At 37.2% G+C, this 12,078-nt stretch overlaps 1 protein-coding gene across 1 annotated transcript in view; it reads left to right on the plus strand.

The window, feature by feature from the left end:
* WASL (WASP like actin nucleation promoting factor) overlaps positions 1–11,313 on the plus strand; it is a 52,012-nt gene extending 40,699 nt beyond the window's left edge. The window contains exons 7-11 of the mRNA XM_072860931.1: positions 1,520–1,562; positions 1,972–2,125; positions 5,325–5,845; positions 6,962–7,070; positions 8,511–11,313. Coding sequence (XP_072717032.1) covers positions 1,520–1,562; positions 1,972–2,125; positions 5,325–5,845; positions 6,962–7,070; positions 8,511–8,572 — 889 coding nt within the window. The 3' untranslated portion in view covers positions 8,573–11,313. The remainder of the gene's footprint in view (positions 1–1,519; positions 1,563–1,971; positions 2,126–5,324; positions 5,846–6,961; positions 7,071–8,510) is intronic.
* The last annotated feature ends 765 nt before the right edge of the window (positions 11,314–12,078 follow it).

The following is a 12,078-nucleotide window of genomic DNA, read 5'->3' on the forward strand; positions in this document are numbered from 1 at the left end:
CTGTGGACTTTCAGTGTTCTGAGAAAAAAAATAATCAAACTATACTTAACATTAATATAACTTCTTGCTGTATACATTCTTTTAAATAACATAAGAGTTGCAGTTACCTGGTAAGTACGCATTTTCATTGAAAAGACCTCTGAAAACAATGTGTGCAAGTAACTTACTTTACTCTGAAGGATGAAAAATAAATGAGAAATAATGCTATCACTACTCCATATAAACTTTAGTATCAATTAAGTACACTAAGCTCTTAATCGTATGCTCACAACCTCTTAAAAGAGCATAATGAGCTGCACAGATATGCAGAGATATATGGGTAAGATTGTATTTGCTGGTAAATTTGTCAAGTTCCATATGCCAGTTAATACTTTACAATTGGATATGAGACTATGTATTAGGAAATGTGTGTCTAATTTATGTGAAGCAAGCTGTAGCTTAACATCCAGAATTCTGTAATCAATAAATCATCCTATATTTTGGTAGTGAAAGGCATTTAAACATTTAGGCAAAACAGAGGGCTTCCCTTTTTTGCCTTTTGTGTAGCATAATGTCATTTTTAAAACAGATTTTTTACTTCTTGCCCCTCAGACTAAGTAGTTAACTAATCATAGTTATACCAAGACCAAAATTGATCATTGCGCTTCAGTAATCTCATTAAGAAAACTTGTGCTGTTGGTGGTACTAACAGACCCAAGCAAGAATACAACGTCTGTTGCACTAGGCACTGTGTAAGGACAGCAAAACAGTCCTTTTAATTTGGCAAGCTTAGTCCAGACTGTGTTGGCTGCTAATGGCTCACCTGGTAGTTTTGAAAGTCTGAATTGGACTTCCTGAAGACTGCGTTGTCTTTCCAGAACTGGCCATTGGCAAAAAGAAACCCAAAACATGGAGGGCTGGTAACATGATGGTGCTGTCTTCTATAGCCAACAGCAGTTGCATGAAGTAGCTTGGAGGGGCACAAACTCTTCTGCCTTTTTAGCTGATTATAGCATCACATAAACCAATACTTTAGTAGCCATGTGAAATGGCAACTGAAAACAGTCCTGACTTTTCTTTGAAAGGAGAGGGTGAATGGGAGAAGGGTGATGAGAGAACAAACAGCGATGGTAGGGAGGAGGAGGTTTTCCAGCTGTATGGCACTCAAGACCTTGGCAGTAGCTTGAAGTCCGTTTACTATATAAAAGCCAAACTCCTCCCTTGATCTCTGTGCAGTCCTTTCATCACCATGCATATGCACCACAGGGTGGCATGGAGCCTTCATGTTTTGCCACAGACCATAACCTAAGGGGGGAAAATAACTTCTCCACTTGGTCTTTTTGACACAAGACAAAAAGTGGGAGTAAAGGAAGTTTAACTATTCCATTCTTAAGTGGGGCACTGAGAAGTAAGAATTTCTTAGTGTCTTATAAGCCTGAAGGTAGAAGCTGGTAGTAATATCTAGTTATCTTGGAGTCCTGTTATTTTAGTTAACAAGGTCCTTTTTATACTGATTAAATGGACTTTTCTGCTTTTTTAGACACATTGGACATGTTGGTTGGGATCCAAACACGGGTTTTGATGTAAGTAATTTAATAAGTTATTCAAGACACTGAATAATTAAAAGTTTCAGAGGCTTTTTAATGTAAGTTGTGAAGATTGGCATTAAATAAACTTAATTGTATATCAAAATAGTTATAAATTGTGATTTTATAATATGATACAAACAGAGAGAGATGTTGGGAGTAGAAGGGAATAGGAGAGATCTGGGATTGAGAGGAAAACGTGCAAAACTTAAGTTTTTGTTCAAGGTACTTACCTCTCCTAAAATAGTCCTTTTTGACTGAAAAGTCAACCCCGAGACATGTCCTTGGCTTTGCTGTTCCTTTTAACTTTTAACTTTCTTGTGGTTTGTTTTTTTCCCCAATACAAATGATGTTTTTAAAAATTCTTCTACTTCAAGCTGTTAAAACTAATGTGTCTGACTTGCAGGTGAACAACTTAGACCCGGAACTGAAAAACCTGTTTGATCTGTGTGGAATTTCAGAGGCTCAACTAAAAGACAAAGAAACTTCAAAGGTCATATATGATTTCATTGAAAAAACAGGAGGTGTGGAAGCTGTGAAAAATGAACTGCGCAGACAAGGTGGGATTCCTTTTATTTCCATGTAAAAATTAGCAGGGCGTTTTTTGCCTTAAGGATTAGAGTAGAAGCTCTTGATGATGAGCAATTTTTGATTCTCTTCTCTGGACTTCATGTCACCGCAGTTGCATTGGATTTCATAATGTTTCTGTATACCATATGCTATGTAAAATTTTCACCCTGAGAGTTCCCTAACAAATAAGGATCTTACCTATGTCAGTTAAGTAATTTCCAGTAACACTTAGTCTGACTGTAAAGCTATGCAGTATATTCCATATAGATTTTTCAAACTGTGTATGTTGTATATTTATTTTATAATCTCAATCTTATAAATAAATTAAAATCTTAGAAGCAATATTGCTGTTGTCAGTTATAGTAGTAGCACGTCTGACACGTGTATGTGTGGTGCCCATTTACCTTGGCAGCACTCTGTAATGAACCTTGCAACAGCTAGAGGCCTGCAAATTTTATATGAATATTTAAAAAAGAAAAAAAGCTTTTTTCTAATTTAAAGTAAAAAGTACTAGTTTTGAGCAAGTTTCTGCTGCAAGAAAATGCTCAAGTAAGCCATTTGCTGCCTAACCTTTAAATGCGACTTCAGCTGATGCATTATCTAGTGGAACATAGCAAGTCAGTCTGAAAATTACACTGCCAATGTCAAACTTTCAAAAATTTACCTAGAACACTTCTCAAGAGAAATAGGATATAAATGCCATTGAAATTATAGCAGTTTGAAACTAGTGAATAAATTGGGTGGGTGACTGAAGAGATACAGATTTAGGGTACAATGACTTGTTACATTTATTCCTTAGGTCCCCCACGGTGGAGTGGTATGTATTTGAGCTGGCATCTAAGCATATGCTTCAACGTATTCATGCTGCTGTGTGATTTCTTTCCTAGATGAGAAACCTTAGTCCACATCTGGTTGACTGCAATACTAAAAATTATAGTCAAATTTCTTAGTTAAATTGCAAGCAAAATTTCATTTATGATTTTTTTTCTCAGTAAGAAATCTGTCAGTTTCTTTATGTAATCTTAACTCTGTGTTAATGTTTACAGAGTTGTTGATCCCAGGCTGCTGACCATAAAATTGGATTGGAGTCTTATGACTAGCTTAAAATAGTTTAAAAATGCCTATTTTTCTATTACATGATAACTTCAAGTTACGGCCACTTGCATGTATGCAATTGAAAGAAAAGCTGCCTCATCTTTAACAGGCATGATAATAATCTACCTCTGTGCTTTTTGATAGAGGTAGATAAAATATTCCAGTATTTCAGTGGGTTTATCTGCTATTATGTTATTTGAGTGTGTAGGCTTGACTGCTGTTTGAAGTGTTCTTCCTCAACTGAAACACATTTTTCTGTGTTTTATTGCAAGAATTTCTGTGCTTACATATTCACCCTGCTAGGATGCTGACTAGAGAGTTGCAGACATGTTATTCTGCTCAGATAGAAGTACTTTTTTTTTTTTTCCCTGCCTTTTCCCTGGTTTTGGTACTGTTGGGTGGTTTTTTTTCAGTGACAATACTATCAATGGAAGATTTTACATACTTTTTTTTGTTAATAGCCATGTTCAGATTAATGTGCATTTATAAAAAACTAAATTATTTTCTTGCTTTGCTTGTACCATCTCTTTGCGGGGGAAGGGAGAGAGGATGAGGTAATGGTGCTCCCTCCTTGCGGCTCCTCCCTCGTTTCACTCCAGCTGAGTGCAGACAAGTCTTATAAAAACTCCTGAACTCTATTTCCACAGATTGGATGTGGCATATCTCTCTCTATAGGATGCAAATAAAACCTTTCCCCACAGGAAAACTTAAAGCTTGTGTTCAAAATTTACAGACACTACAGACTCTGGAGCATGACCATGTTATGTATCTTTTCAGTAATACAGAAGAACTGTCTGTAGTGCTTGCTGAGTAAGTTAGGTTTGAAAATACTGGCCTCCAACGGCCAAAAAGGAAACTATGGTCAGGTCAGCCAAAAAGTGGTGGGATTTTTTTTTTTAATCAAGAATGTTGGCAGTATGTCTCTTGCAAAATATGTGAAGTTTGAGAGGAGATTCTCCCCATGTTGTTCTCTTGAAGGGATGGAAAAAAACAGCAGTTTGTGGAACTTAAGAACATAACACATAATTTTAGGAGGGGTTTGTTTCTTTAAGATGAGCAGAGAAGGAGGCACTAGTGTCTCCTACTTCCTCAAAATCCCTTTTTTAGGGATGTCCCCTCTCTATTCCAGTGCAGACAGCCTACTTTCTCAGCATGTAACAGGAAAGAGATAATAAGAGGTAAAGAACTATCTTCTTGAGTGTAATACCCTTTTTGTTATCACAGCACATGAAATCAAATGTGAATTTTCTTAGTTGTATGATGGCACCTGGAGTATTAAGTAGTTACGTGCAACAACCACACAATCTAAAGTACCATAAGCCATTAGATGCTTAATGGAAGAGGAAATGAAATGGTGCTATTTAAAATGCCATTAGCAGAGCAAATACATTTCAAGGCCACTTCATAGAGAAATGATCCTGTGCATTGAGGTAGCCCTGAAGTTGTTTCCTTTCTACGGTCCCTTCCATAAAGATATTGTTGGAACTAATTTTCACTAAAAGGGACTAAGAGTCAGTCTATGCTGCATCGTAATGCATTAGTAGGGGTTTTTTTGTTATTAGAAGTTGATGCTTCAAAAATTATTTGCCTCTGTAATTCCCTAATAAAATTCTGTATTTTACTTTAAGTGTATTTTCTAAAACCTCTTTCTCTTGCCTTCTGTCCTAGCTCAATGAAATTTTAGAGGATTCTTTTGAAATTTTTCTGCATTTTGTCATGAGAAATTGAAATACTAACTTAAGATACACTTGGATTATGAAGAAAATTACTACCATAGGACCAAACCAAAATTAATGACCAAGCTTGTTTTGTGACTTTAATTAGTCTTTTTATGTATTGCACTTGTTTCCTGCAGTGTTGATTCTTTTATAAAATACATGACAGACATAGGGGCTATATTCAGCTTGGTTTGCATTCATATAAGCCTAGCTTGTATTCAGTTATATTCAACTTAATCCAGAATTGGTAGAATTTGCACAGGCACAGAGATCCTTGCAAAAGGCAAGGCAAAGCCTTTTTTCTTTTTCCGCTAGTCTCTGAAAGACTTATGGGTATTGAGTAGCATGTAATTGTAAATTGTTTGTTTCATTTCAGCTCCACCTCCACCACCACCGTGCAGAGGAGGACCCCCTCCACCTCCACCACCACCTCCCCATAGCTCTGGCCCTCCTCCTCCCCCTGCTAGGGGCCGAGGGGCACCACCTCCACCTCCTTCAAGAGCTCCCACAGCAGCACCCCCACCCCCACCTCCATCTAGACCTGGTGCCACAGTGCCCCCACCTCCTCCAAATAGGATGTATCCTCCACCACCACCAGTGCATTCATCATCTGCACCATCTGGCCCTCCGCCGCCACCACCACCACCGGCAAGTGGGTCATCTGTTCCTCCACCACCACCTCCTCCTCCACCCCCTCCTGGTCCTCCTCCACCACCAGGCCTTCCTTCAGAGGTTGATCACCAGCTTCCAGTTCCTGCCGGAAACAAAGCAGCGCTCTTGGATCAAATCAGAGAAGGAGCTCAGTTAAAGAAAGTAGAACAGAACAGTCGACCAGTGTCCTGCTCAGGAAGAGATGCACTGTTAGACCAGATACGACAGGGTATACAGCTGAAATCCGTGAGTAAAAGCTGTTTCTCATCTATGTCCCCTTGGGACTTGCAAATGGCTGCAGTATTGCAGCGTGAACAGTATCTTGCGGTTCTGTTTTGGGCTGGATCATAACTTTTAGAGTTTTCGAAGTGATGCTTTAAACAGTAGTACTGAGAAAATGCTTAGAATGCATATTTGCTATAGATGAGTATTGGTGCGTGAAATTATCCTTGTTTCAAACTCATTTCTCACTTTTCAGTAAAGCTTTAAGCATAAATCCTACCACGATGATACCACAGTATTGTGGCTGTAAAGAACTTTTGCAAGAACTATGAAAGATTGCTGGTTTCCTGAATACTTCAGTAAAATCATCTAAATGACTGCAGGAGATGAGTTCAGCAGTGATGGTAGTGGAAGGCAAACACTAGATTTTCCCCCCTGCCTTCTTCCATCTTAAAATGGATCTGTGCTCTGCAAACATTGAGGCTTGCAAGAAGGTGGCTGCTTGTGTCTGGAAAAGTGCCACCCATGAGGGATGCCTTTTCTGTTCCTGCTGCAGCTCACACTATTACTGTTACTATTTCTTCTTGATGCCACTGAATATCTTCAAAATAATTTTGCCTGTAGGTACTTCCCCCCCCTCCCCACTCTTCTGCACTTGAGGCTTCTGATTCAGAAGTGTGAGGGCATATTAACATTTATTTGCCATTATAGGTATACAGTATCAAAGTCTATCACTTTCAGAAGGGATTATCAACCCAAAGCAGACCCGGTTAACAAACCCAAACAAGAAAAAATATTTTGTGGTGTATACCAAGGATAAAATAAATGATGATTATGCAGCCACACAAGTCATGCCTGTACAACTATATTAAGAAGCTTTCCTTTAGCTGACCGCTCACTTCACGATAGTCAGAGCTGAAGTATTTAGTCTTGAGTATGGACTAACTATACTTGTGTTATATGGCAAAAGATAAAAGGTTGACTTTTTTATAAATAAAAACTTAGCTTGAGCTAAAGAAACAAACTGCAGTTTCACTCTTCCTTCTGGCTGAAAATAAACTCATTAATTTTGTAAGGAAGTTTGTCTCAAAATACACAGTTCTACTAATTGCATCTTTTTAATGTATCCTTTTTTCCAAGGTATCTGATGGTCAGGAGAGTGCACCACCTACACCTGCACCCACCTCAGGAATTGTGGGTGCGTTAATGGAAGTTATGCAGAAAAGGAGCAAAGCCATTCATTCTTCAGGTGAGTCTGGAATTTTTCTGACCTCATGGTGTCAGGTTTTCAAGAGTTAACACTTTTATTCAACATAAAATATTGTTGGAAAAAAGCATGGATTTCAGCGTATAGTCCAATACGGAATGCTCTAGGCAGACCCCTAGTGATGGGTTGAATGCTTAACTTTGTGCTACTTTGAATTACTGTTGTATAGTAGTTTGCAGTAATACTGGATTAAAAATTACTAATCGAGGTTAATATCCTTATAAAGTTGTGGGTTTTTTTAACAACTGACTTATTTTTATCCATTAGATGTCTGATGCAATAAGTTGTCAAAATATTTTGGAAGGAAGGTTTTTTAATGCTTTCTGTTTCTAGAAGCCAATGCTCTTGCAAAGATTGACGCTCTTAAAACTGTGGCTTCCAGTGTGCTTTGGATGCCACCTGCTGGATAATAATCACATAACTAGTGTTACTTGACTACTTCCGTACTAGTACTGAAATCAACTTTTCACACTTCAGTGCTTGGGAAAAATAAGGCTACAAGAGGATTTGCATTTCTCAAATACCAGCTTGTAATAAATGCAGTTCAGTAGCTGCAGTGCAGCTGTTTGGTTACATCTCTTCTGTTTAGGCTTTGATATATTTGTCTTCCAGAACTTGGAATAAAAATTCGGAACTTTGATACCAGAACTGTACTTGCGGTCTGCAGACCGTAGACCGTTTGACTAAGTTCAATATAGTTTGTTGATTTGCTGCCCTATGTAGTAATCTCCAATTTTGGTACTTTACATAAATTAAATACCAGAAGGGTGCTAAATACAGCATTTTCCTAGGGAAGTAAATGCTCTTGCCTAAGAGATAAGTAGTTTAATTTTAACAGGCTACAATTTTTAAATTATGATACATCTAAAAATAGTGGAAGGCTGAATAAAGTTAACAACAAACATTGATGTTGAAGCTGATGTGCATTACACAGCTTAGAATATTCCAGTAACCACAACAGACTTAAGCTCACAAAATTTTTTTTATCTGCTTGTACAACAAACAGAAATCCTGTTATGTAGTAAACCTGCGGAAGCAATTCTTACATTTCAGAAATTACTCTGTCCTTGAAGTTTAAAACCCAGTCTGGAACAAGCTGGCCACTCTCACATTCTCTAAGAAAGTAGTAAGTAGTCAGTGTTAAATGAGAACTTCTGATTCTTTTTCTCATAACAGAAAACAAGATACATTTTTCCTACCTGGGGAAAGGAATGAGAAAGGAAACAGACTTAATGTTCAGCTAGTATCTATTAAACTGAATGTCATGTCTGGAAATCTTAAAATAGAGTATTACCAAATGTATTGTTGTGACCTCCTTGAACTGATTGTTCTGTTTTCAGAAAGTTGTGGGAGAAATTAATAACACTTTTGTCATGTTAATTTGGTGCTTGCAAGTGACTTGCCTTTTTTTTTGTCTTACAGATGAAGATGAGGATGAAGATGATGAAGAAGACTTTGAGGATGATGACGAATGGGATGATTGATCATATATTATTATATATATATTTTTTAAGGTGAATGATATACTAAACACTACTTTCTGTCTATGGATTCTGTAAAATTATCATGTAAATGTTCTACCAATTTGCTGTATATTTTTGTTGCCTTTTGCTTTTTTTATTAATCTGTGCAATACCTCATTTAATCTGTAAAGGTTTGTCATAATCCTCTACAAAGCTACTCCCTGTTAATGTGTGCAAGTTTACACCTGGATGACCATGTACATGTGAATACTTTCCATTCCATCAATAAGGGAGTTTAAATGTAATATGTGAGACTGACAAAAACCTTAATGTAATTTAGTTACAATGCAAGAAGGAAAACACTATTTTCATACCCTACTTTTTCTGTATCTAAATTTTCTTATTAAAACCTAGTATAGCACTATGTTCTTTAAGTGATGCAGCTCTTAGTTTATTTAGCCCCTTCATTTCAAATGCAATGCTACATGAATGTTGAGGCTGGTTTATACTATTGCATGGTTTCAAATACATCACAACATTGCAGTTCAAATCCTAGCAGTATGCTTTACATAGAACAAAATCACTACAGAAATGCACAGCTAGATGTGAAGATTACCTTGCCCTAACTGTAGCAATACTGACTGCTATTGAACAGCAGTAGTAATTAAATCCTTCAAATAGGGAACTATCTATCGGAAGTTAAACAGGGTGGCTTTACATTGTAATAGTGGTAAAGGCATCTTTGATGCAGACAAGTTCAGTCTTTTTTTTCTTTTTTTTTCTTTTTTTCCTTCCCAGCTCTTACTTTCAGAATGAAGAAGTGTAAATTACTGGGGGCTATACTGGAGGCTGGCAATTGCTACAGTTTGATTTATTTTTAAGATCAATTTTATGTGGTTTTCAGGCTGAAGGGCTGCGTTTAATGCTTGCTTCAATAATGTTTAATTACTTTTTAAAATTTGTAGGACATTGGTGTATTAATAAAGTAAACATAAGTGGTATTACTTTGCAGTCTTTGCGTTATGGTACACAACAAATGCTGAAACACCAGTCCTACATCCATAAAGTTGGAAAGCCATTAACTCAGAATATACACTTTGAGTAAGTTCTGAACTTTATGGCAATATTCTGTCTTCATATGTTGGCTTTAAGACCAAGGGTTGTGATGAAGATCAAGAACCCGATTCACAAGAATAGTATTTGAATAAGTGGACGGAAAATGGGATTCTCATTTCACAGCTTGCACATTTATATAAGTTGTACTTTGTAGTGCAGTAAACATTGGCATATCTGCCTATTACAGAATACTAATCCATGCTATGTGGGTATTTAATATCTGCAGCATTAATTACTGTACTTACTGTAACTTTCAGGTAGAAAATCTTTTTAAAAACCACATTATCTGACACGGAATGTTTAGTTAAGTCAGTCGTATTTGGAGCGTAGTTAATGCATAGTGTCCTGGGTCTTTGACTGTAGTCAAGCTATCAAACTAAATTTAAGTTATCGGAATTGTATTGACTGAAACCCAGTGTTGACCTGATCTTGACAGGCTGGACCTGCATGATACGGCTTGGATTTCTAACCCAGTTATAACCTAGTCTTTAGTGAATTAATTTAGTCATATGAGAAGAAAGGAAAGTTGCTGAAAAGTAGTGGGAGAGGTAAGGTTGTAGTTAAATTATTCAGAGGATGCTAACTTCCTTCCAAGAGTAATTTAAGCACATAACTTGAGGAAAAAAATTTCCAAGTGGTCTCACTTTCTTGCGGTAACTTTCGCATTGCCCTCTGCTACTAGAAACACTTCCTACTAGCTTTGCTGCTGTATCAGCTTGAGCATTGGATCAAGTGCAAGTGCAGCCTGGGGTGGCTAATGCCAGTGGAGTTAAGAACTTGTGCATAAGAAAAATATTTGTATGGCTTTCATATAACTTCTGGCACTGCTCCCTTATTTTTTATTGCATATAGGGCATTTTAAAATTAAGCAGATGAGGCCTAGAGGTTTTCCTAACATGCTACTTACTAGATATGTTTAGCTGTTATGTTCCCAGAATTGGAATTTCTGTAATATAGTTAATAATTAAGCATCACAGTTCATTAATCAAACTTCTATTCCAGGTTTTGGGAGCTCTGAAGTTACCTTATTGAATAAAACTTTGATTTGTAGATACTGGCCAAAGAAAGCTTTTGGTTTTTCTATTTCTTTTTCTTCATACAAAAAGTACACTCGCATTCTGTGGTGCCCAGGTTAATATTTACTTTAAAGTAGTGTTTGTACATGATAAATTTCAGGCATAAAAACTGCAATGGCGGTTAAGTTAGTAATAACTGCATGCTTCAGCACTCTGCCACTTGCACAATGAGCAGAAGACAGCATTTCATGATACTGGTGCATTGTTGCTAAACATTGTAATGAAGGCCTCTCTTATATATTCTGGTTAAATGACTGTCCAGATAGCCTTAGCAATTAACAAACTAGCATGAGGCTTTTATATCTCAACACTCTATGTGCATAGACAATATCAGCTAGCCACTTGTACGTATGAAATCCGTAAGAACTTCTCAATCATTCAGTTTTCCAGTTATCGAACTGAAATTTTTAGTATGTGAATTTTTGAAATGTACAGTGAATAGGATGTTGCACTGGTGGCAATTCATCACGGAGCATAATAAAATTAATTTGACCCAACTAGCGTAAAACTGTGTGGTTTTTAAGTGCTAATTGTGGCACAGCTTTTAAAATAGATATGCATATTGATTACACACTTTAAAAGTAACTTTGGTCGCCTAGCCGAGTTCACAAAGCAGTAAATAGCCACTGTCAAATCGCGGTAGTTTTCATGTCTCTGGAAAGTTGGATTGTGCTAGTGAATAAACACAATGAGTAAGAATGTGACACCCTGTCCTCCTGGCACATCTCTCAGCTGCTCAGCAGCTTCTCTGAAACAGCCACTGCTGCAGGCAAGTGAATAATCCAGCACCAGTTCAAGGTCAAACAAACGTGGCTTCATTAATAAACAGTCTAGAAGGAGTACTAAATAGTTAACTCTTCTCAGTGAATGCTCTAACTTACGAGGTTTTTGCAGATGTACATTTTTGTCTTGCATGTTATAATGTTTGAGCTCAGGGCCTTCAGAAGTCTGCTTTCCTCCTCTAAAGCAGCTGAAGAGTCCAGCATTTCAAATTTTTATCTGGTGTACGCTTTGTTTTGAAGTTTAGTACTTCTATGATTTCTAGGCCTTAAGTGCAAGGCAAAGTTGGAAGGGTGTGCCGAGGCATATAATTATTTCCTCTCCACTTAGTAAAGAGAAGCTTAAAACATGCTTTTGAAAGGAGGCTTTTCTTTCAATTTTTTGTTTGACAATGGTTACTTTCCCAAGTAAGGTGAATGTAAAGAGGAAAAAGGAGGAGAGATCCTTTTGTTTTTGTTTAAGACTGTTACCAATCCATTGCAACAGCCTTTATCTAATCATTAGAGGAATTCCTGGTCTAATTAAAGTTCCTGAAGCTTAAGTACAGTGATAAGC

Source organism: Ciconia boyciana, chromosome 1 (genome assembly GCF_034638445.1).
Source record: "Ciconia boyciana chromosome 1, ASM3463844v1, whole genome shotgun sequence".
Lineage (NCBI taxonomy): Eukaryota > Metazoa > Chordata > Aves > Ciconiiformes > Ciconiidae > Ciconia > Ciconia boyciana.